The sequence below is a fragment of the Protopterus annectens genome, chromosome 7.part0 (assembly GCF_019279795.1).
Source record: "Protopterus annectens isolate FY-2018-M chromosome 7.part0, PAN1.0, whole genome shotgun sequence".
NCBI lineage: Eukaryota > Metazoa > Chordata > Ceratodontiformes > Protopteridae > Protopterus > Protopterus annectens.
This window is the reverse complement of record NC_056739.1, coordinates 289,497,287-289,514,692: the sequence shown is the minus strand read 5'-3', so window position 1 is coordinate 289,514,692 and position 17,406 is coordinate 289,497,287. Positions and strand designations below refer to the sequence as shown.

The 17,406-nt window shown below is 41.7% G+C and overlaps 1 protein-coding gene across 2 annotated transcripts in view; it reads right to left on the bottom strand.

Moving 5' to 3' along the window:
* CNTN2 (contactin 2) overlaps positions 1-17,406 on the bottom strand; it is a 907,647-nt gene that overhangs the window by 466,803 nt on the left and 423,438 nt on the right. For both annotated transcript variants that reach the window (XM_044076798.1, XM_044076799.1), the window contains one exon: positions 16,672-16,800. In XM_044076798.1, the coding sequence (XP_043932733.1) occupies positions 16,672-16,726 (55 nt within the window). In that variant the 5' untranslated portion in view covers positions 16,727-16,800. The remainder of the gene's footprint in view (positions 1-16,671; positions 16,801-17,406) is intronic.

Sequence of the window (17,406 nt, the reverse complement as noted above, 5' to 3'; positions counted from 1 at the left end):
AAACCCTCACTGCCGGAATCTTGGCAGTATTTAGCATCTGTCTGTGAAAATACATAGACCTCAGATCTTTGGCAGATGCTGGAAGCATAAAACAATTACATTCCTTCACATTTCACGACTAGTAATTATTTCACTCGAGACAATACAGAAAGTTCCCTAGTTTAAGACATTGTGTCTGCTTGATGCCTTGAAACTCAAAGATACCATCTTTTATGGCATAGCCATACAGTAATTTAATTTCAGTTATTTTTCTGAAGTTAACCTCCTGTATTCCAGTTCCCACTGTTAAAAAATATGCATTTAAACAGTTAAAATAGTGCATGTACATTTCTGTTCTATTCCAGTAGGGCACACTGTGGTCTTCACTTTGCAAAGACCTTTTCAACACACACTTCTGTACCAGCAGTTTGATATACACACGACATACAGTTCTAATACAGTTGTAATGCAAGCATCTTATATGAATCACGTTGATATTCGCAAATGACATATAATTATTTACAAAATTCCAGCTAGCTGGGCTGGCAGAATCTCCTTTCATCACACATGTAAATTTTTTATATGCAAGTGAGTAGAAAAATGATACCTCAAAAGAGAATTACAATTCCTTCTCCTGGCACAGAGAGATGTGGTGATATCAAAAAAACTTACTAATGTGTGCAGTCATTGATAGGTTTTATGGAGCATAAGAGGTCTAAGGGGTTTTATCCATAATTTATGGTATGGAACACTATTGAAGCTAGCAGACTTTGAGTCCACTGTGAACCTAGCAAGACATACAAGATGCTGTGTTGTGTATGTCATTACATAGCAAATGCATTCAACAAACCTGTACATGTCAGTTCTTGTCTCCCAAATGTATGATGTCCTAAAACATGATGAGAACATGACAGTTGACAAGCCCTCCTTGATCATTTTTTAATCACCCTGGCTCTGATCACAAGGAGGTTTTGATTTATGGTGTATAATGCCAGTATGAAGGACATGGTACTATATAACACTTCTAATTTTGTAATCAGACAAGACATAGATGGCTGAATAGATTCCAAAGGCTGAATTAACTGCCATTTCTTGAAATCTGACTCTGAATTACTTGAAATATCTGAACTTAACAGTGGTGTATTTCACCTAAGTGCATATAACACTTCTAAGATCTGATGGTCTTGACATCATAAACATGCTATCAGAACCTCAATTGTGAGACCATTGTGATTTTAGTTTTAGTATACTCCACTCCCTTATTGCCTGCCATCTCCACTTATTTGAATATATACTCTACGGATAATGTTAGGAGATGAAAACAATGGGAGGCTATTAAAGGTAAAAAAGTCAGTTAAACATTTTAAATTACAAGAGTAGTACAGCATTTTGTTGTTTAACATTCTTACTTATGTCAATGTTTATATATCATACATATTTTTCCATATTCTGTTATTTAAGAAAATGAAAGCAAATAATTTTCTGAAACTTTACTCGTGTTTATTGTCTTCTAATATCTATCATTTGAAGTATTGTGGTTCTCCTCTCTTATGATTAGATTAATAGGAATCACTGGTGAAGCTAAATTCTTTCCAGTATGCTCAATGTGGGTAAGTTTTCCAGAGGTCATGGTGAAAGTATATAATACAGAAATTCCCCAAGTCACTGGACACCCTGGATCGTAATCTACATTTGCACATTATCCTCATTTTAACAGCCCCTGATTTAACAGCTGTTTAAAGGGACACAATTGGCATGGTTTGATCATGAGGGTGAAGTTCCTATGTTTTCTGATGTACTGTGCATGGGACTTGCATTCCCACGCTTGCACAGTACATTAGTTCCATTAAACAGAAGCAAAGAAGAAAGAAGACTCTCTGTTGCCTTTTTTTTAACTATGAAGTAAAAGTGTGAACATTCTTCAATAATCTGGACAGTTCAGAGGTACAGTAGTCTGCTGAGACTGCACAGAAATACAAGGAAAATCGGGTACATTTCTTTTTGGTTTTGCAGAATGTACCTGATTTTTCTTGTATATGGTCTGCACTCAGTAACATATATCAGTAGAAAACTCTGTCCACTCAGTGGTACTGCAGTAGCCGGACTTTTTTTCTAATGGTATATGATCAATTTTATAATGAGGATGATGGTCAGTCTGTCCAATCAGTGTGCTCATTTTTGAATAACAATGACCCATCATTGTATAATCCCAGATAATTATGGATGCCTTAAATGTGGCCAGTGTGAAAAGTAGGAAACTTGTGGTTTGTACATAAGTGCTAGGCAAGCTGCTCTTGTGGTGAATTTTAAGCCCAGGCAGTTTCTGTCAAAAGATCATAGTATCACAGGAAGTTACTAGGTTATTGGCCCTGAGGCCCTTACAAGCCTGGCCGAGAATTTAGCCCATGTTCTGACAAGTCAGCACCCGATGTCCCTGTTCATTAGGGACACAGGTGGAATCCCAGGGGTATATTTTCTATTCTCCATCCAGTTATCCAGGTTGCACTTAAAAAGGGTTACTGAGGTACCCTACTTGATGTAGAAAGAGATTCTATTCCACAGAAGGGGGAGTCTCCGGGACACAAATTTGTCCTGCCAACAAGATCTATTGATGTCGCAGACCATGCATGCGGGTTACTTGAGTGGACTTGACTTGTGTATATGCAGCAGTCCAATCAATGTTAGGTCTGAGATTGCTTTGTATGCCAGACAGAGGCCACCTCAGAAGTCTGTATGAGACCGAGTAGAGGGACAGGGGCTTTAGTCTATCTGTGTAGGGAAGATGTTTGAGGCCCTGGATTCTCCTGGTGAGGAATCCCTGTGGTCTCTCCAGCTGCTGCTTGTGCTTTGTGAGCTACATGCCAAAAATGGAGTTGTACTCAATAATGAGTCTTATAAGGGAAGAATACAGGGATGTTATGACCTTCTTGCCCTGGATGAGATACTCTTCCTAATAAGATGGGCCATGTAGAAAGCTTTCCATACAGTGGAGGCAATATGGTAGTCAAAAGTCAGTTTGCTATCAACCTGAGTGCCTAAGTCCTTCACGACTGATTGCATCTTTAAGATCTTGTTATTAATGTGATAATTTGTGGCGACGTCACTCTCCCCAAAGTGGATGATGCATTTTTTGGCATTCAGTTTGAGGCCAGGTTTCTGGCACCAGTCATTTACTTGGGTGAGACCTTCTTGGAGGATGTCCACATCACTAGGGGAATTGATGACAGCATCCAGCTTGCAGTCATCTGTAAACTTGTTCAGCCATAGCCCACTGGTTTTGCCCTGAACCTCGGAAAAGTATATCCCAAACAACAACAGAGGCCCCAAGACCGATCCCTGGGGTACACTGCCCATTATGGGTCTACTGCTTGAGGTGGCTTCCCCTATTTTGACTAGGTGGGTTCTATCAGTGAGCCAGTTTGCTACCCATCTGGTAACATATGGATTGATGCCTAATTGAGACAGTTTTATCTATTATACCCGAGTGGGGAATAGTATCAAAGACTTTGGCTGGGTCAAGCTAGGCGGTGTGCACAATCTTCCCCTCATCCATGGCTTTGGGGACTGTCTCAAAGAAGACAACCAAATTTAACAGGCATGAGCTCCCACTGATGAAACCAAGCTGTGTGGGATCGAGTGTTTGGAGGTTGCCAATGTCCTTGTTAATGAGTTCCATGATAATCCATTCCATGGCCTTGCAGATCAGGCTCCACCTTTGTGCAAAGAGATGACATTGGCTGTCCACTCGGCTAGGATGTAGCCAGTACTCAGGCTTTGGTTGAATAGTGTGCCTAATGCTGCTGAAAGTTCCTGCCTGAGTTCATGTAGGATACAGACTGGGATGTTATTGGCTCCCATGGAGGCTGTAGTTTTTGTCTTTGAGAAGGCAGTGATGACTTTCTCCCTAGAGGTAAGGGGAGCGGGGCAGGTGCTGGGGATGTCCTGATTTACTGATGGGGGGACAAATGGGTGAAGTTTTCTCTGAACCTGTCTGCCAGCAGGTTGGCTATATCTATGGCATTTGTATATGTGGTGCCTTTGACCACCACTTCTTTGCAGATCTGAGTGCTTCCTTTGAGATTGCCGACATATGTGAAGAAGACCTTATGATTCTCTTCAGTAGATGTGGCCAATTTGGAGTCGACATTTGCTTTGGAGGCTTTCAGTAGTTCAATTATTTGCTTGCTCAGGCTAAGGAGAGATTAGTTCCAATTAGGTACCTGCTCCTTCTTGGTCCTGGACAGCAAATTTTACCTTTTATTATAGAGTTTATTTATTGGAGATGTAAATGCTCATATAGTACTTTGGTGTAGGTTTGGACATGTGCCAGTTCCTACTGAGGGGGAGGGGGTTGTGAAGCTGTTTATACATTTCCTCAGGAGGATGTAATCAGCTTTGGAGAATTTTTTATCTTGACCCTAGTGAGGGGGGAGTCAGGGGAGATGGTGACTTCAAAAGTAACCGCTTTGTGATTGGATCTTACCAGGGAGGATGACACTGTAAGGATGCTGCAGTAGTTACTCATGTTGGCTAATACTAAGTCCAAAATGATATCACCTCTTGTGGGGGTGTTGACCAGCTGGTTCAAGGCATTTCCATTGACGAAATCAAGAAATCTCAGGGAATTTATGTTTTGGCATGAGTAGTTCTTCCAGTCTGCAGTTGGATAGTTAAAGTCGCCCAGGATCAGGGTAAAGATTTGAATCTTGATAGATTCAAAGAGGTCCAGATAGGTTGAGTGGGCATCTTGAGTCAAAGTTAAGGGCTGTAGCTAGCTATGATTTGAATAGGGGTCTTGTCAACAGTTTACTGCACCTGGAGGGTCTCCTGTGCATCATACTGTTTGACCAGCCTGGAGGTGTGTATGTCTTTAATAGATATTGAAACTCCATCTCCATTTGCTTTGCTGCCCACAGTCTGGGGTTTGAATGTATGATAGGATGAGTAAACTGATATGGCTGGGGTGCTCTCCACAGCTCTGAACCAGGCTTCTGTGATTGCACAACTGTTAGCATCTTCCAACATTAAGAATGCTTGCAATGTGTGCAGTTTCATGTTTAGAGTCCTAGCATTTAGCAGCAATTTAGCAGAAATTTCAATGTTTGTAGTTTTGACCTCATGGCATTGCCTAAAAAAGGCACTATGGGAGAGGCAACAGCCTTTGCCAGAAGCTGGAAGCCCAAGGGAGACAGATGCAGGCCATCTCTGGTAAAGCATCGTGGTCTGAGGATCATGTCTTCTCAGGCTGTCAGGTACTGGATCCTCCTAAAATGACACCAGAAACTAAGCCAATTGTTAAAGTCAATCATGTTTGCATTGAGGCATCATTCTGGGTGATGGTAGAATGCTGCTTAAGGCTAGTGACATACTTGCCTGGGACACATTCAGCAAGCTCGATCATGCCTCTCTTCATATAGTTTGGGGGGTACATTTCAAGTCATTCATGTCAACATAGACTATGACAGGGTCATAACAGTACCTGCTATTGAGAGACTTGAGTGCATGTGTGATATGGCGATTTCTGCCACCTGACAAACAATTAATCGTGACTTTCTCCTTATCCAGCCTGTTGAGGGGCACATCTGTGTCTCACAATGGAGTCTCCTATGAATAATATGTTGGGTTTATAGTTAGGCCTTAGTGGTTGTGAGACACTTGTATGGAATATGTGTGGTGTTGTGGGCTGTGGAGTTTGTATGTGTTTTTGCCTTGGATGTCTCATTTGTTTGGGTATGTTTTTGTTGAGGATCTCCACATATGTCAGTGTGTGTTGCATAGGTGTGGGTGTTTTTTTAGGTGTGGTGTTTGTGTTGACATCCTTTGCAGTGCCAGATATACTAGCTTGTGAGGGAGACAGCATAGACTCTAGGTTCTTAATGTAATTGCATCTCTCACAAATTATGTTCCTAGGTGGTAGTAGTAGAGGGATGTCCGTGTATATGAGACAGTTACGACACTGTCTCAGGATGCTCATATCAACAAGACTGGCATGTAAAAACAAAGGAAATTGTCCATCCATATTTGTTAGAATCTGAGGGGGAGAGGTCAGAGAGAGCTAAGGGTAAAGGGTGGAAGGTTTAAGATGAGCACTACCAGGTGATCACACAAGTGTTACTAAGGGAAAAGTTGTAGCTGGAATCCCTCACAATAAGTTAAAAACAGTGCAGCTGTGGTGCATGATGTGCAAACCAGCTGAAATGCGGGGTTTAAATAGAACAAAACATAGAAGATGCTAGTAACACAGTAATCTAGCCAGTCATGCTATCCCCTGCTCTCTTTACCAATCAGCTTGTGCCAGACAAGGTCCAGGCAGCCCTGCTACTCTCACTAGCAGAGAAGATAGGCTCCTACAAACATAAGCTGGCTGCCAGAAACACAGAAGGCAAAAACTGTCTACCTTCGGTAGTTTTTGGTACCGTTGTTGGTGTCACATTTTCCTTTCTACCCTCTAGATGGTATTCTGCTACCATTGCTAGTAATTTAAAAAAAAAAACTTACTTTTCAATTTCTTCATCGACTATTGTTTTTAAGGATATCTGAGATACAGACAAGCTTTAAAAAGTGCGCTTGCTGTGGGCATAAGATCCCCAACTCCAATGCCTACAGGGAGTGTGTCTCTTGTTTTGGAGCATCACACCTTTACACCAACTGCTCCATTTGGGTCACTTTTGACACTTATTGATTGAAAAAATAAGTTGGTTCTCAAAGGGTTGCTGCCACCCTCCTCCTCTTCAGGGGCTTAAATCTCTGCTAAATCAACAAAAGCTTCCTCAGAGATTAAGGACTCACGTAAGCAGTTGCCCAATCCACTCTCTGAAGGCTGCTGCTGCTTACCTGGAGCCTCGGCAGAAGATTCGAAAAATATCAGATCTAACCATTTTGGATCCAAAACAATAGCACTTTGATCTGATCCCACGCCCTCTGATCCGACTGCTGTTCAGGCTATGTCTCCTCGAACCCACTCACTGGTGTTCACCATAGAACTTTTTTTCTCCTCTGCTCCTTTCCCCCTTTTCTCAGGGGACTCCAAGGAGAAAGGCTTGGTCCCAGTCTACCAAATCTTCCATTAGGTCTTTCAGAAGCCGAGATGGATAGGATAATGAGGAAGCTTCTCAGAGCCTAGATTCAGATGGGAGTTATCCTAGCTCCGTCGCCCATTGGTCAGTGAGCCTCCCTTCCACTTTGCATGTAGTGATATCTCCTCCTCTGATCTGACCCTCTGTCTTGGAGCCCTTGAATCTGAGTGTGTCTGTGTCAGTTCCAAAGATAGACAGATCTTTGACTCTGATTGCTTCTCTGACTGGTTCTGCTCTGATTTATCTGGATCAGGATGAGTCTTGGAGCTGCAGTATTTGTGCTGGATCTGGGGGGGTGGGGGGGCTAGGTTCCACTCCAATGTCATTGAAGCTGTCCTTGACCCTTGGAGCTTCAGCTTTGGACAGCTCTGTTCTGACTAGCCTCTTTGAGACATGGCATGGTAGCAACAGAGGTTTTGGCCAAGCACGGCTTCTTCCAGTCCTTCTGCCTTTCAGGTAGTGACGAAGGTTTTCTCTTGACAAGAGATTCAATTACTCTCTCCTCTTTGGATCCTACAACCATTTCTCCCTTGGGCCTGAGCTCTGATCCTCTCAGGCCTATTCCATAGGGACAGCTGGTACCATCAAGCATCCAGACAATCCCCATCGAGGAACTTCATCTGGCTTTGGATACCTTGCCAGACCATCCCACTGAAGAGATTCCCTGAAAGAGAATGTGTAAAAGAAGACACACAGATTCCCCAATGAAATTGTTTACTGAGGATACTGATTTTGATGAAGGGGATTGGGTCCCCCAGATCTCCACTGGATGATATCTCCTTCAGAGACATACGAGAGATTCTCAAATAAAAAAGTGGATGGTTCTCGGATACCTCCACCTCAGAGGTGTCAATATTTCTGAAAGCTTTTGGGTCTGGCCCATTAACATCATGGATGACTCCACCATCAGATAAACTTGTAAATCTCATATCTCACTGGGTGGGGAAGGAACTGGATATGGTTGAGCCCATCCCCTGTTTTCCAGATAAATTCTTGGCACCACCAAAAGACAGATTATAATGGAGCAAGGGAGTTCCTGTTGTTGTTATGGTTGTGGCGGCAGACAAGAAGAAGGAGCTAGTGGAGCAGAACTCCTCAGTCCATCCCCCTAACAAAGTCTCCAAGGCATTGGATAGATTTGGAAAGTGCATTTTTTGCTTCAGCATGCTTTTCAAGACTACAGCAGGACTTGTCTAAGGAACTCTCCAAATCCCTCTCTGAGTTCATGTCTGTAGAAAACTGCAATAGAACTTTTCATAACTGATTACTCTTATCCATCTCTAATGCATCCTTTAGGCTAATATCCCATGCTGCAGAGAGTACCTCACGGGCAGCTTGTTCAGGCATTGCCATTAATAGATGAGACTGGATGCATTTATGTGATTTTGTGGAGCCTTTTAAGTCTCGTTTCATTAATGCTTCCTTTGATAGAAAGTCTTTGTTTGGCCCTACTGTAAAGGAAATGCTTTCCTAGAGTGAACAGGATGGAAAGACTATGTCTGCCTAAGGGAAATGTTTCTTTACCACTCAACAACCCTTTTTCTAGGAATCAAAGAGGAAGTATGAAAATGTGGTTCCATACGTCCCAGGGATCTTTCCAGAATTCAGATGGGGATAACTCCTCCAGAGACAGAGTGGTGAGTTCAAATATTAGATGCTATCCCCCCCTGCAGAGGAGGCCCACAGAATCAGGGTTTCCAGGATTTCTTTTCGGATAAACCCTTCCAGTGCTCCTGAAAGGTTGCCCAACTGCCTACCACTGAAGGCATTGTGGGGCACTTGTCTTTGCAACCAGATGCCTGTGCTTCAATAACAAAAGATTCTTGGGTGCCAAAAATCATATCCAGAGGTTATTTCATATCATTTTCCAGATTCTCCCAACCAAAAGAAGGAGGCTTTCCAACATCCCACCCAGTCAGAGAGAGGCTGCAGCTCAAGAAATTCAAAAGATGCTAGACAAAAGTCATCCAGGAGGTCCCATCAGACCAAAAAAGATTAGAAACTTACTCAAGATTTTTTGTAGTGCCAAAGAAAACCAGGGGACTTAAGACCAATTTTGGATCTAAGCAAACTCAATTTGTGAAAAAAAATCAAAGTTCCAAATGGTTGTGGTTCAGTCCATTCTGACCTTTTTATGCAAGGATGATTGGATGCATAGCTGGCCTTAGGCATAGGCCAACTAGGTGGCCGCCTAAGATGCCGCTCTTGTAAAGGAGCTTTTCCAGTAAATTAGATGGTTTAAGTAGACCAGGATGGGGGCACTATGGTACCCTTTTGCCTAGGGCACCAGTTGACCAAAGGCCGGTCCTGATTGGATGTGCTCCATCAGTCTTCAGGACATGTATTATCACATCAAGATGAATAGACTATCTCAATGACTTATTTCCATTTGGCTGGGGGCCAGTCACTACCAGTTCAGAGCCCTGCACTTTGGTCTTACCATAGCCCTGAGGGTGTTTACCAAATGTATGGCAGTTGTAACAGCTCACCTGAGACTGCTGAGATTCTGAGTGTTTCCATATCTAGATGACTGGCTCCTCACTTCCCCAACTAAGCATCTCCTAGAGCATTCCAGGGACTACTTGTTCCAGTTATGTCAATCACTGGCATCTTGGTCAACACCTGTAAATCTCATCTTAAACCTATTCAGAGCCTGGAGTTCACAGGTGCCCAGTTTGAACACAGCAAGTCAGATAGCCTCTTTTCTACCACATCATGTAAACATAATCAGGTCTCAGGTACAGTAAATAATTGTTCACCCTCCTCTCCCTCCTAGACTTGTTCTTTAAGCTCTAGGATCTATGGCAGCAGCAGTAACCTTGGTCCCTATGACCTGTTTTTATATGCACATTCTTCAGTGGACACTAGCTTTTCAGTGGTTGATTCTGCATCATCCTGTGTCTTTTCCAGTCAAATTCACTAATATTTTCAAAGATCATCTTTGTTCATAGGTAGGTACTAGGCTATTGGCCCTAGGGCCTATATAAGCCTAGCCAAAAAATGTACCCTGGCTTTTGCCACCCAAGAAAATTATTTTCCTGTGCCCCTGTCGAGCAGAGCCACAGAAGTGATCCCTGGGGTAAATTTCCCATCCAATCATCAATATTTTTCTTGAAAAGTGCTAATGAGGAGCTCTGTTTGACATAGATAGATAGTCTGTTCCAGAGTATGGGAAGTCTCTGGGACAGGAATCTATCCCTCCAGCATGTTCTGTTTATTGTGGTGACAAGGTTTAGGTCCCTAGAGCGTGTAGCTTGGAAGGATTGGGATTTAATTAAGTGGAGCATGTCCAACAGCTCTGAGTTTGACATAGTTTTGTATGTTAGGCAGAGATCGCCCCTGAGTTGGCGATATGTGATGGAGTAAAGCTGTAGTTTTTTGAGACGGTCTGCGTAGGGCATCTGTTTGAGGCCAGTAATTCTCTTTGTGAGGTATTTCTGTGGTCTTTCCAGGTGTTGTAGATGTCTTGTGAGTTACATACCAAAAGGGGCATTGTACTCTATAATGGGTCTAATGAGTGATGAGTAGAGGGGAACAATGACCTCTCTTTGTTGGTAGATCTAGTCGGACAAAGTTTCTCTAGGACGTTCTTTTATTCTTTCTCCTACAGTAGCCACAGTGATCATGGATTACTCCAAATGAGATGAGGTAGGGGCATTTCTTTGGATGGAAGGTCCAAGGCATATGGTCCCCTGAAAAGACCAACTTGCATATCAGTGTCATAGAGATTATAGCAGTCCTACTTGTGTTGCAGGCATTTCAACACAGTTTTCCTCTGTGGACTATTGCTGAACAAACCAACAACGTATCTATGCTCTGGTACATCAACAAACAAGGAGGAACTGGTTCTTACCCCTTTGTCAAGAGGCTATGAGAGTGTGGCAGTGGGCTGTCTCTTCCAACTGCTTCCTAGTGGCTAGGCACATACTGAGGAACTCAAAATGTTTTGGCAGGCAAACTCAGTCTCTTTTGATGCCTCACTAGTGGTCTCTCATTCATTTAGTGGCAGAGAGGATTTTCCATCATTAGGGCCACCCTTGCAGGGACCTCTTTGTCTCTCCCTGCAACAGCAACTGCAGCAGGTTCTTTGCCCTAATCCCCCCTGAGGGGAGTCACCAAGCGATGCTTTAGTTTCTTTGGCCCACAGGTCTCATTTGTTTTACCCCCAATACCTCTGTTCTCCAAATTCTTAAAGAATGTACTTCAGTTGAAGAGCAGTGTCGCCTTCATTGCCCCATTTTGGGCTTGTCAAGTGTGGTTCCCCTTCCTTTGGTCTCATCTTCATTATCCTCCATGGGTACTGACTTCAGTTTACACTTGCTTTTGAATCTGTCCAGGATGGATCATCTGAGCATCCCAGGCCTCAAGTTGATCACACAGTTTCTACAATTCACTGATAGATAGATGGCCCAGGCTTTCCTCTCCAGTCTGACAGATACTTCTATCATACCACAGGGCCTCTGCAAGAAAGATTTACAAAAGTAAATGTAAAAGATTCTCTATTTAGGCTCTTCAGAGGGAACTAGATGCCTTCACTGCTCCTGTCTCTGCAGTCCTAGAATTCTTAGCATATTTTTCAAGAGGGAGAGAGTTTGTCTACTATCAAAGTACAGTTGGTGGCCATATCTTATTTTCACTCTGGAGAAAATACTTCCTCATTAGCTTCTTCAAAGTTTTGCAAGGCTTTTCTTAAAGGTACCTTCTTAATTAGGATCCCAGTGAAGGACTCATAACTACCTTGGGATTTGACACTCGTGATGCAAGGGTTAACTCAGAAACCTTTTGAACCATCATCTAAGTCTGATTTAAATTTTTTGTGATGGAAAACAGCTTTTTGGTAGCCATTACATCTGCAAGATGAGTTTCCGAACTTCAGGCTCTCTTCTTTACTTTATTTTTCACAAAGACAGGGTCACCTTATGAGCAAATATCTCTTTTTTTTGTCCAAAGCACCATCCAAAACAAATGTCAATCAAGCCATTAACTTGTCTGCCTTCTTTCCCAATTTTGCTAGCAAAGGAGAGTACATGCTAACCCTTGTAGATGTACGTAGGCAACTACGTTTTTATCTCCATAGAACAAAGGAGTTCAGGAAGTCAGAGCAACCTTGTCTCCTTCTCCCTGAACAGATTGGATCCCCCGTTTCTAAAATAACTCTGGCTAAATGGATTACTGATTGCACTTCCTTTGTTTACACTCAGCGAGGTCTCCCTACCAAAATCTCCTAAAGCACATTGTACTAGATCCATGGCTAACTCTTCTGCCTTTTGGTCAAGAAATTCTATTAATGAGATTTGTGCCACAGTTAACCTGGTTTAACCCCAGGGTTGCCAGATTTCCAGCCTCCCAGGTAGGGACAAGAAAAAAAAAAGGTCTCTCACGGCAAGTGAAGACCAAAAAAAAAAAAAAAGGTCTTTCATGGCAAGTGAAGACCAAAAAAAAAAAGGTCTTTAATGCAGAACACAGTTCCACATTAAAGAACAGTAGCTCTGCACTAAACATGGAGCTTCTCATGTTTAATGCATTGCAGTTTTGCATTCAACACAAGTAGCTCCGTGTTTAGCGATTTTTGATTGGTTCGTATACCAGCATATGGACCAATCAAAAATCGCTAAACACAGAGCTTCTCGTGTTTAATGCGGAACACAAGAAGCTCTGTGTTTAGCAATTTTTGATTGGCCCGTATGCCAGGTATACAGACCAGTCAAAAAAAACAAAACAAAACAAACAAAGCGGAGGCTAACCGGGATTTAAACTGGCAGGGCGGGACTCGGGATCAGGCTGCTGATCTCAGGACAGTCCCACCCAAATAGGGACGTCTGGCAACCCTGTTTAACCCTTATATCTTTATTGCTCATTACAAACTAGATTTGATATCCAAAAGCAGACCTGCTTTTGGTTCTGCAGTACTCTAGGATATCTTTCCATAATGTTCACTCAAGACTCACGTAGCTGGGTACTCTCTCCCAATTGTTGAAGAACAAATGAAAAAGATAACATCAGATATTGAAGTTACAAAATTACCATTAACTATGCATCTGTGTTGTCCATTTTCATTCTTCCTCACTTTCTGCCCTCCTTCCTCCTTCATTTCCTCTTCTGGAGTGACCTTGTAGATATTGTGGAACTTGTTACAGGTATGAGCCCAGCTCTGCTATTTCTATTTTTCTTTGACTATGTTGAGGGCTTATAAGGCAGCAAACTCAAACTCTGAGGTATAGCTAGTTGACTGGGGCATTACAGGTAGAGAGAGAAGCTCATGAGTTGGATAAGAGAGTCTAGTTTATGTAGCCAAGACAGATCCGATACCCTAATTGTTAAAGAAGAATGAAAATGGACAAAACAGATGCATAGTTACGGTGAGTACAACTTATGCCACAACTAATTCATAGGTTCAATGGTGTGTACTAGGTTAAGGACCACTTGGATCCTTTTTAAGCCTAGCTATGCATTCAGTATCCCTGACAATTTCAGGTACCCTTGATTATTCTTGATTGTCCTGGGAGCCCTACTGTTTGGCATCTACTTCTCAGAGATCCAGGCAAAGACAAAAGACCTGTGACTGACCAAGTTTGCTGATGGCTGTAAGCTGGGTGCTGTCATTGACTCCCCATATGATGATAACATACTGCAAGAGGGTCTCACAGCTACAGATAACTGGTGCCAAAGTCAAGACCTTAAGTTAAATGCAAAAAAATGAATTATCATACCATTCAGCAAAAACACGACACATCAACGACAATCCCTTAAGCACACAACCTGTGGTGAGAGACTTGGGTACTCAGGTTGACAATCTCACATTCAACCATCATGTGGCAGTAATGGTCAGAAAAGCCTTTTACTGGTTCATCTCATAAGTAAAGGGATTGCATCCAGAAAAAACAAGGTTATTACCTCTCTGCACTCCTCTCTCATTATGACTATAATTAAGTATAATGCCCCGTTTGGTATGTACCTCTCCAAACACTTGCACCAACTGGAAAAGCCACAGAAATACCTCACAAAGAGAATCCATGGCCTCCAGCATCTGTCTTATGCAGACAGGCTCAAATCACTATCACTCCACTCTGTATCATACAGGTTGGTCAGAGGTGATCTGTGTCTCACCTACAAGACAATATCTGATCCTGCCCAACTAGAGATGTTCCATATCTGTAAATCTAACTTCTCGCACTTTACCCACTTCACAGACCTAAATCTAATGTGTGACATCAACAAAACCTGCTGGAGAGACAAGTTTATCTCCCAGAGGCTGCCCCATCTCTGGAATAAACTTTCCATGCATGTCAAGCAGAGTACTTTACTGACCCTCTTCAAGTGCAGTCTTGATGAGTGGATGGGAAAACAAAATTTTCCCAAGGGTTCCACCTTTTGCCTTCATTGACAGGGCAACAGGGGCTGACTGAGGGTTCTTTTTTTGTGGATAAACTCTTGGCTAGGCTTGTAAGCACCCTAGGGCCATTAGCCTAGTAGCCTCCTATCTTTCTATGATTAAATATAAGCAGGGGCTTGAAAGATTAAACATTTACAAACAGGGATCTGGGAGATGAAACATTAACTGGCTGCCTGTGTTCATTAGAGACGTGCCAAACCAGGGATGAATTTACTGTTCCCCATTCAAGTGTCCAAGTTGTAGTTTAATTGAGTTAGGGAGGAACTCTGCTTCACGTGGATGGGGACCCTGGTCCAGAAAAGGGGTAGCCTCTGGGATACATACCTTTCTCTCTGGCAGATTCTATTTATATCACAGGCAAGGATTAAGACTTCAGAACAGGTAATTCTAGTGCTGTTTGTTTAGCAGATATGCAGGGGACCCATCACGGTGGGGATCCCAGAATGTCTTGTATGCCAGTCATAGATCTCCCTTCAACAACCTGTAGAACACAGGAATAGTGCTTTAAGGCGGTCTGCATAGGACATGTTTCTTACACACTGTATTCTTTTAGTGAGGAACCTCTGTGGACATATCAGTTGTTGGATGTGCCTGGTTAGGTACATACCAAAGAGGGGGAGGGAGCACTGTACACAATGATCAGTCTAATGAACACTGAATATAGTGGAACAACAATCTTCTTGGACCTAGATGCCTGTAGCTTTGTTTATAAGTTGCTCAACATAGAATGGTTTACTAACTTCTGTAGACAAATGATGGCTAGGTTACTGTCTACATGTGTCCAAGTCCAAGAGTGTTGTCACAATGGTAGTTACCAGGGGTAGCTGACTTCTCGAAGGATACTATTATGAATTTCTTGGCATTTAGTAAAACTCTCTAAATTGTGTCTGTGAGGTAAACACCTTAACATTATGGTGACCACCAATCCACCTTGATGAATGTGACGCAGTTGGCAGTATGTAATTCCAGCTGTTTCTTAGATAAGTACTAGGCCATTTACCTAGATAGTTACCTTTGTGGGCCATTTTAAGCCTAATCAGTTTTGCTCAAAGTTGAGAATCAAATACTACTTTCTGTATGCGAGGTAGACACCTTAGCCATGATAACAACTCCCAACCCTGTACTCTAAGTAAGGGGAACTTTTCATAGGCTACTACTAGAATAACTATGCTTGCAGGGCATTTTTAGCCTAGCTAATTATCCCATTTGAGAGCCAAACCCTGAGCTTGTGTCTGTAGCACCTTAACCATTATGCCAATCACCAGCCTTTATAGTAAGGACCAATCAAAACAAATTTAGGCTTAATGAAAAGTGACACTTAATGCATATTGAATAAAAGAATCTGCAAGCAGTTTTTCTTATTGACATTTTCTAGCATTAAGACAGTGCCAAAAAAGGTAGTGAGTCGTAAACAAAGACGGATAAATGATTATGAAAGAAGGACAGAAAAGTTGTGAATGATAATATATGCAGGATTTTCTTATGCCTGAAAATGCAGACAAATGACATTTTTCTGGGTATACAAGCTTAAAGAAAAAGTAAATAAATGTTGCAATTTGCTGACTGAAATTTGTTGCATGTAGTCTAAAAGTTCCATAGGCTTTGTTTCCTCAGTCTGAAAATCATCCTTCACAGACCCAAGCATACCTGTTAACTGTATAGATTTTCACAGAATGTCCAGCTTTTTGTCTCATATTTTTGGTCTGTTTTTCATAAAATTGTGGTTTTCTGGCAAATTAGTGGCAAATCATTAAAGACTGAAGTTAGAAAATAATGGCAGTCATTTGAGTTTTAGACTTCATACCCTTCAGAAAATTCATGCTAATGCAAAATCAGTTCTATCAACTTTCTAAGTTTGTAAGAACAATATTAAAAATTGTCCATATTTTGGGCCTTTGTCCCACTTTTATTCATGGCTTTGTCCAGAGTTCTTGCCCTAAGAGGTTGACAGGTATGGACCCAGATTTTCCATCACAACTATTTCTCGCCACTTGCTGATTAATCCAGTTACCCACACTCTTTACAGCAACATTTGACTGTGCCTATTGAGCTGCCTAAGAACTATAAACTTCCTTAAAGTAAAAAGAAAAATGTATTCTGATGTGAAATGCTGCATTCTGAAAATTTACATAAAGTTCATTTTCTGTATTCCTGTACACTGCGGAAATAGGGAGAACATTTATTAGAGAAACTTGGATGTTTTGACATATGGTATTCTCTTACCTGTGACCCACATGATTGCTAATATCACAAGAAACTCCAAGATAGATGTTCCCATTCTGAATCTGATGATCCAAACAGCAAAATGTATGATGGGAAGAAAGGATGCGTCATATAACTGGTTTAAGTATCCTGCAACACATTAAATTAGTACAAATAAGCCACTTGCCCAATGACAGGTAAGTCTTAATCAGGCACTACAAAACTTGACTGATTTACACAGCACAACAAAAACATCTGTACAATCTCTCAGCTCCAGTGTGTTCATCACTTGACCTTTGTGCCAGAAGACATAATTATCTTGTACTATATTTTTCTATCCCTTTTTGAAGCTGATATTTTTTATGTATTTGCTAATGCTCCTTCCACTTTTAAAGTTCAGGTGTAGTAAATAATTTAACAGATGCATTTTTTTATTCATAAGAAGTTATATCGTCATATAAAGAAATAGCTTAAAATAATTTGTTGGGCTGTTTAAGCAAAACTCTGAAAGTAATAGAGGAATAACAGATTACTGCACACACTGAATCAAAAGTACACATTAAAAAAAAACTGTGGTTCCAGGACAGGCTGTACATACATTGGCATGCTGAACTTCAGTCACTTCTAAAAAAAGTTGATGTGTGTAGCTCAATAATACGTGTGATAAATGAATACTGTAATCAGGAATTTTGTTGTGTTTTTTTTTTATACAAAATTTTCACCGGAAAAGTGTTCGTTAAGCAAAGTAGTATAAAC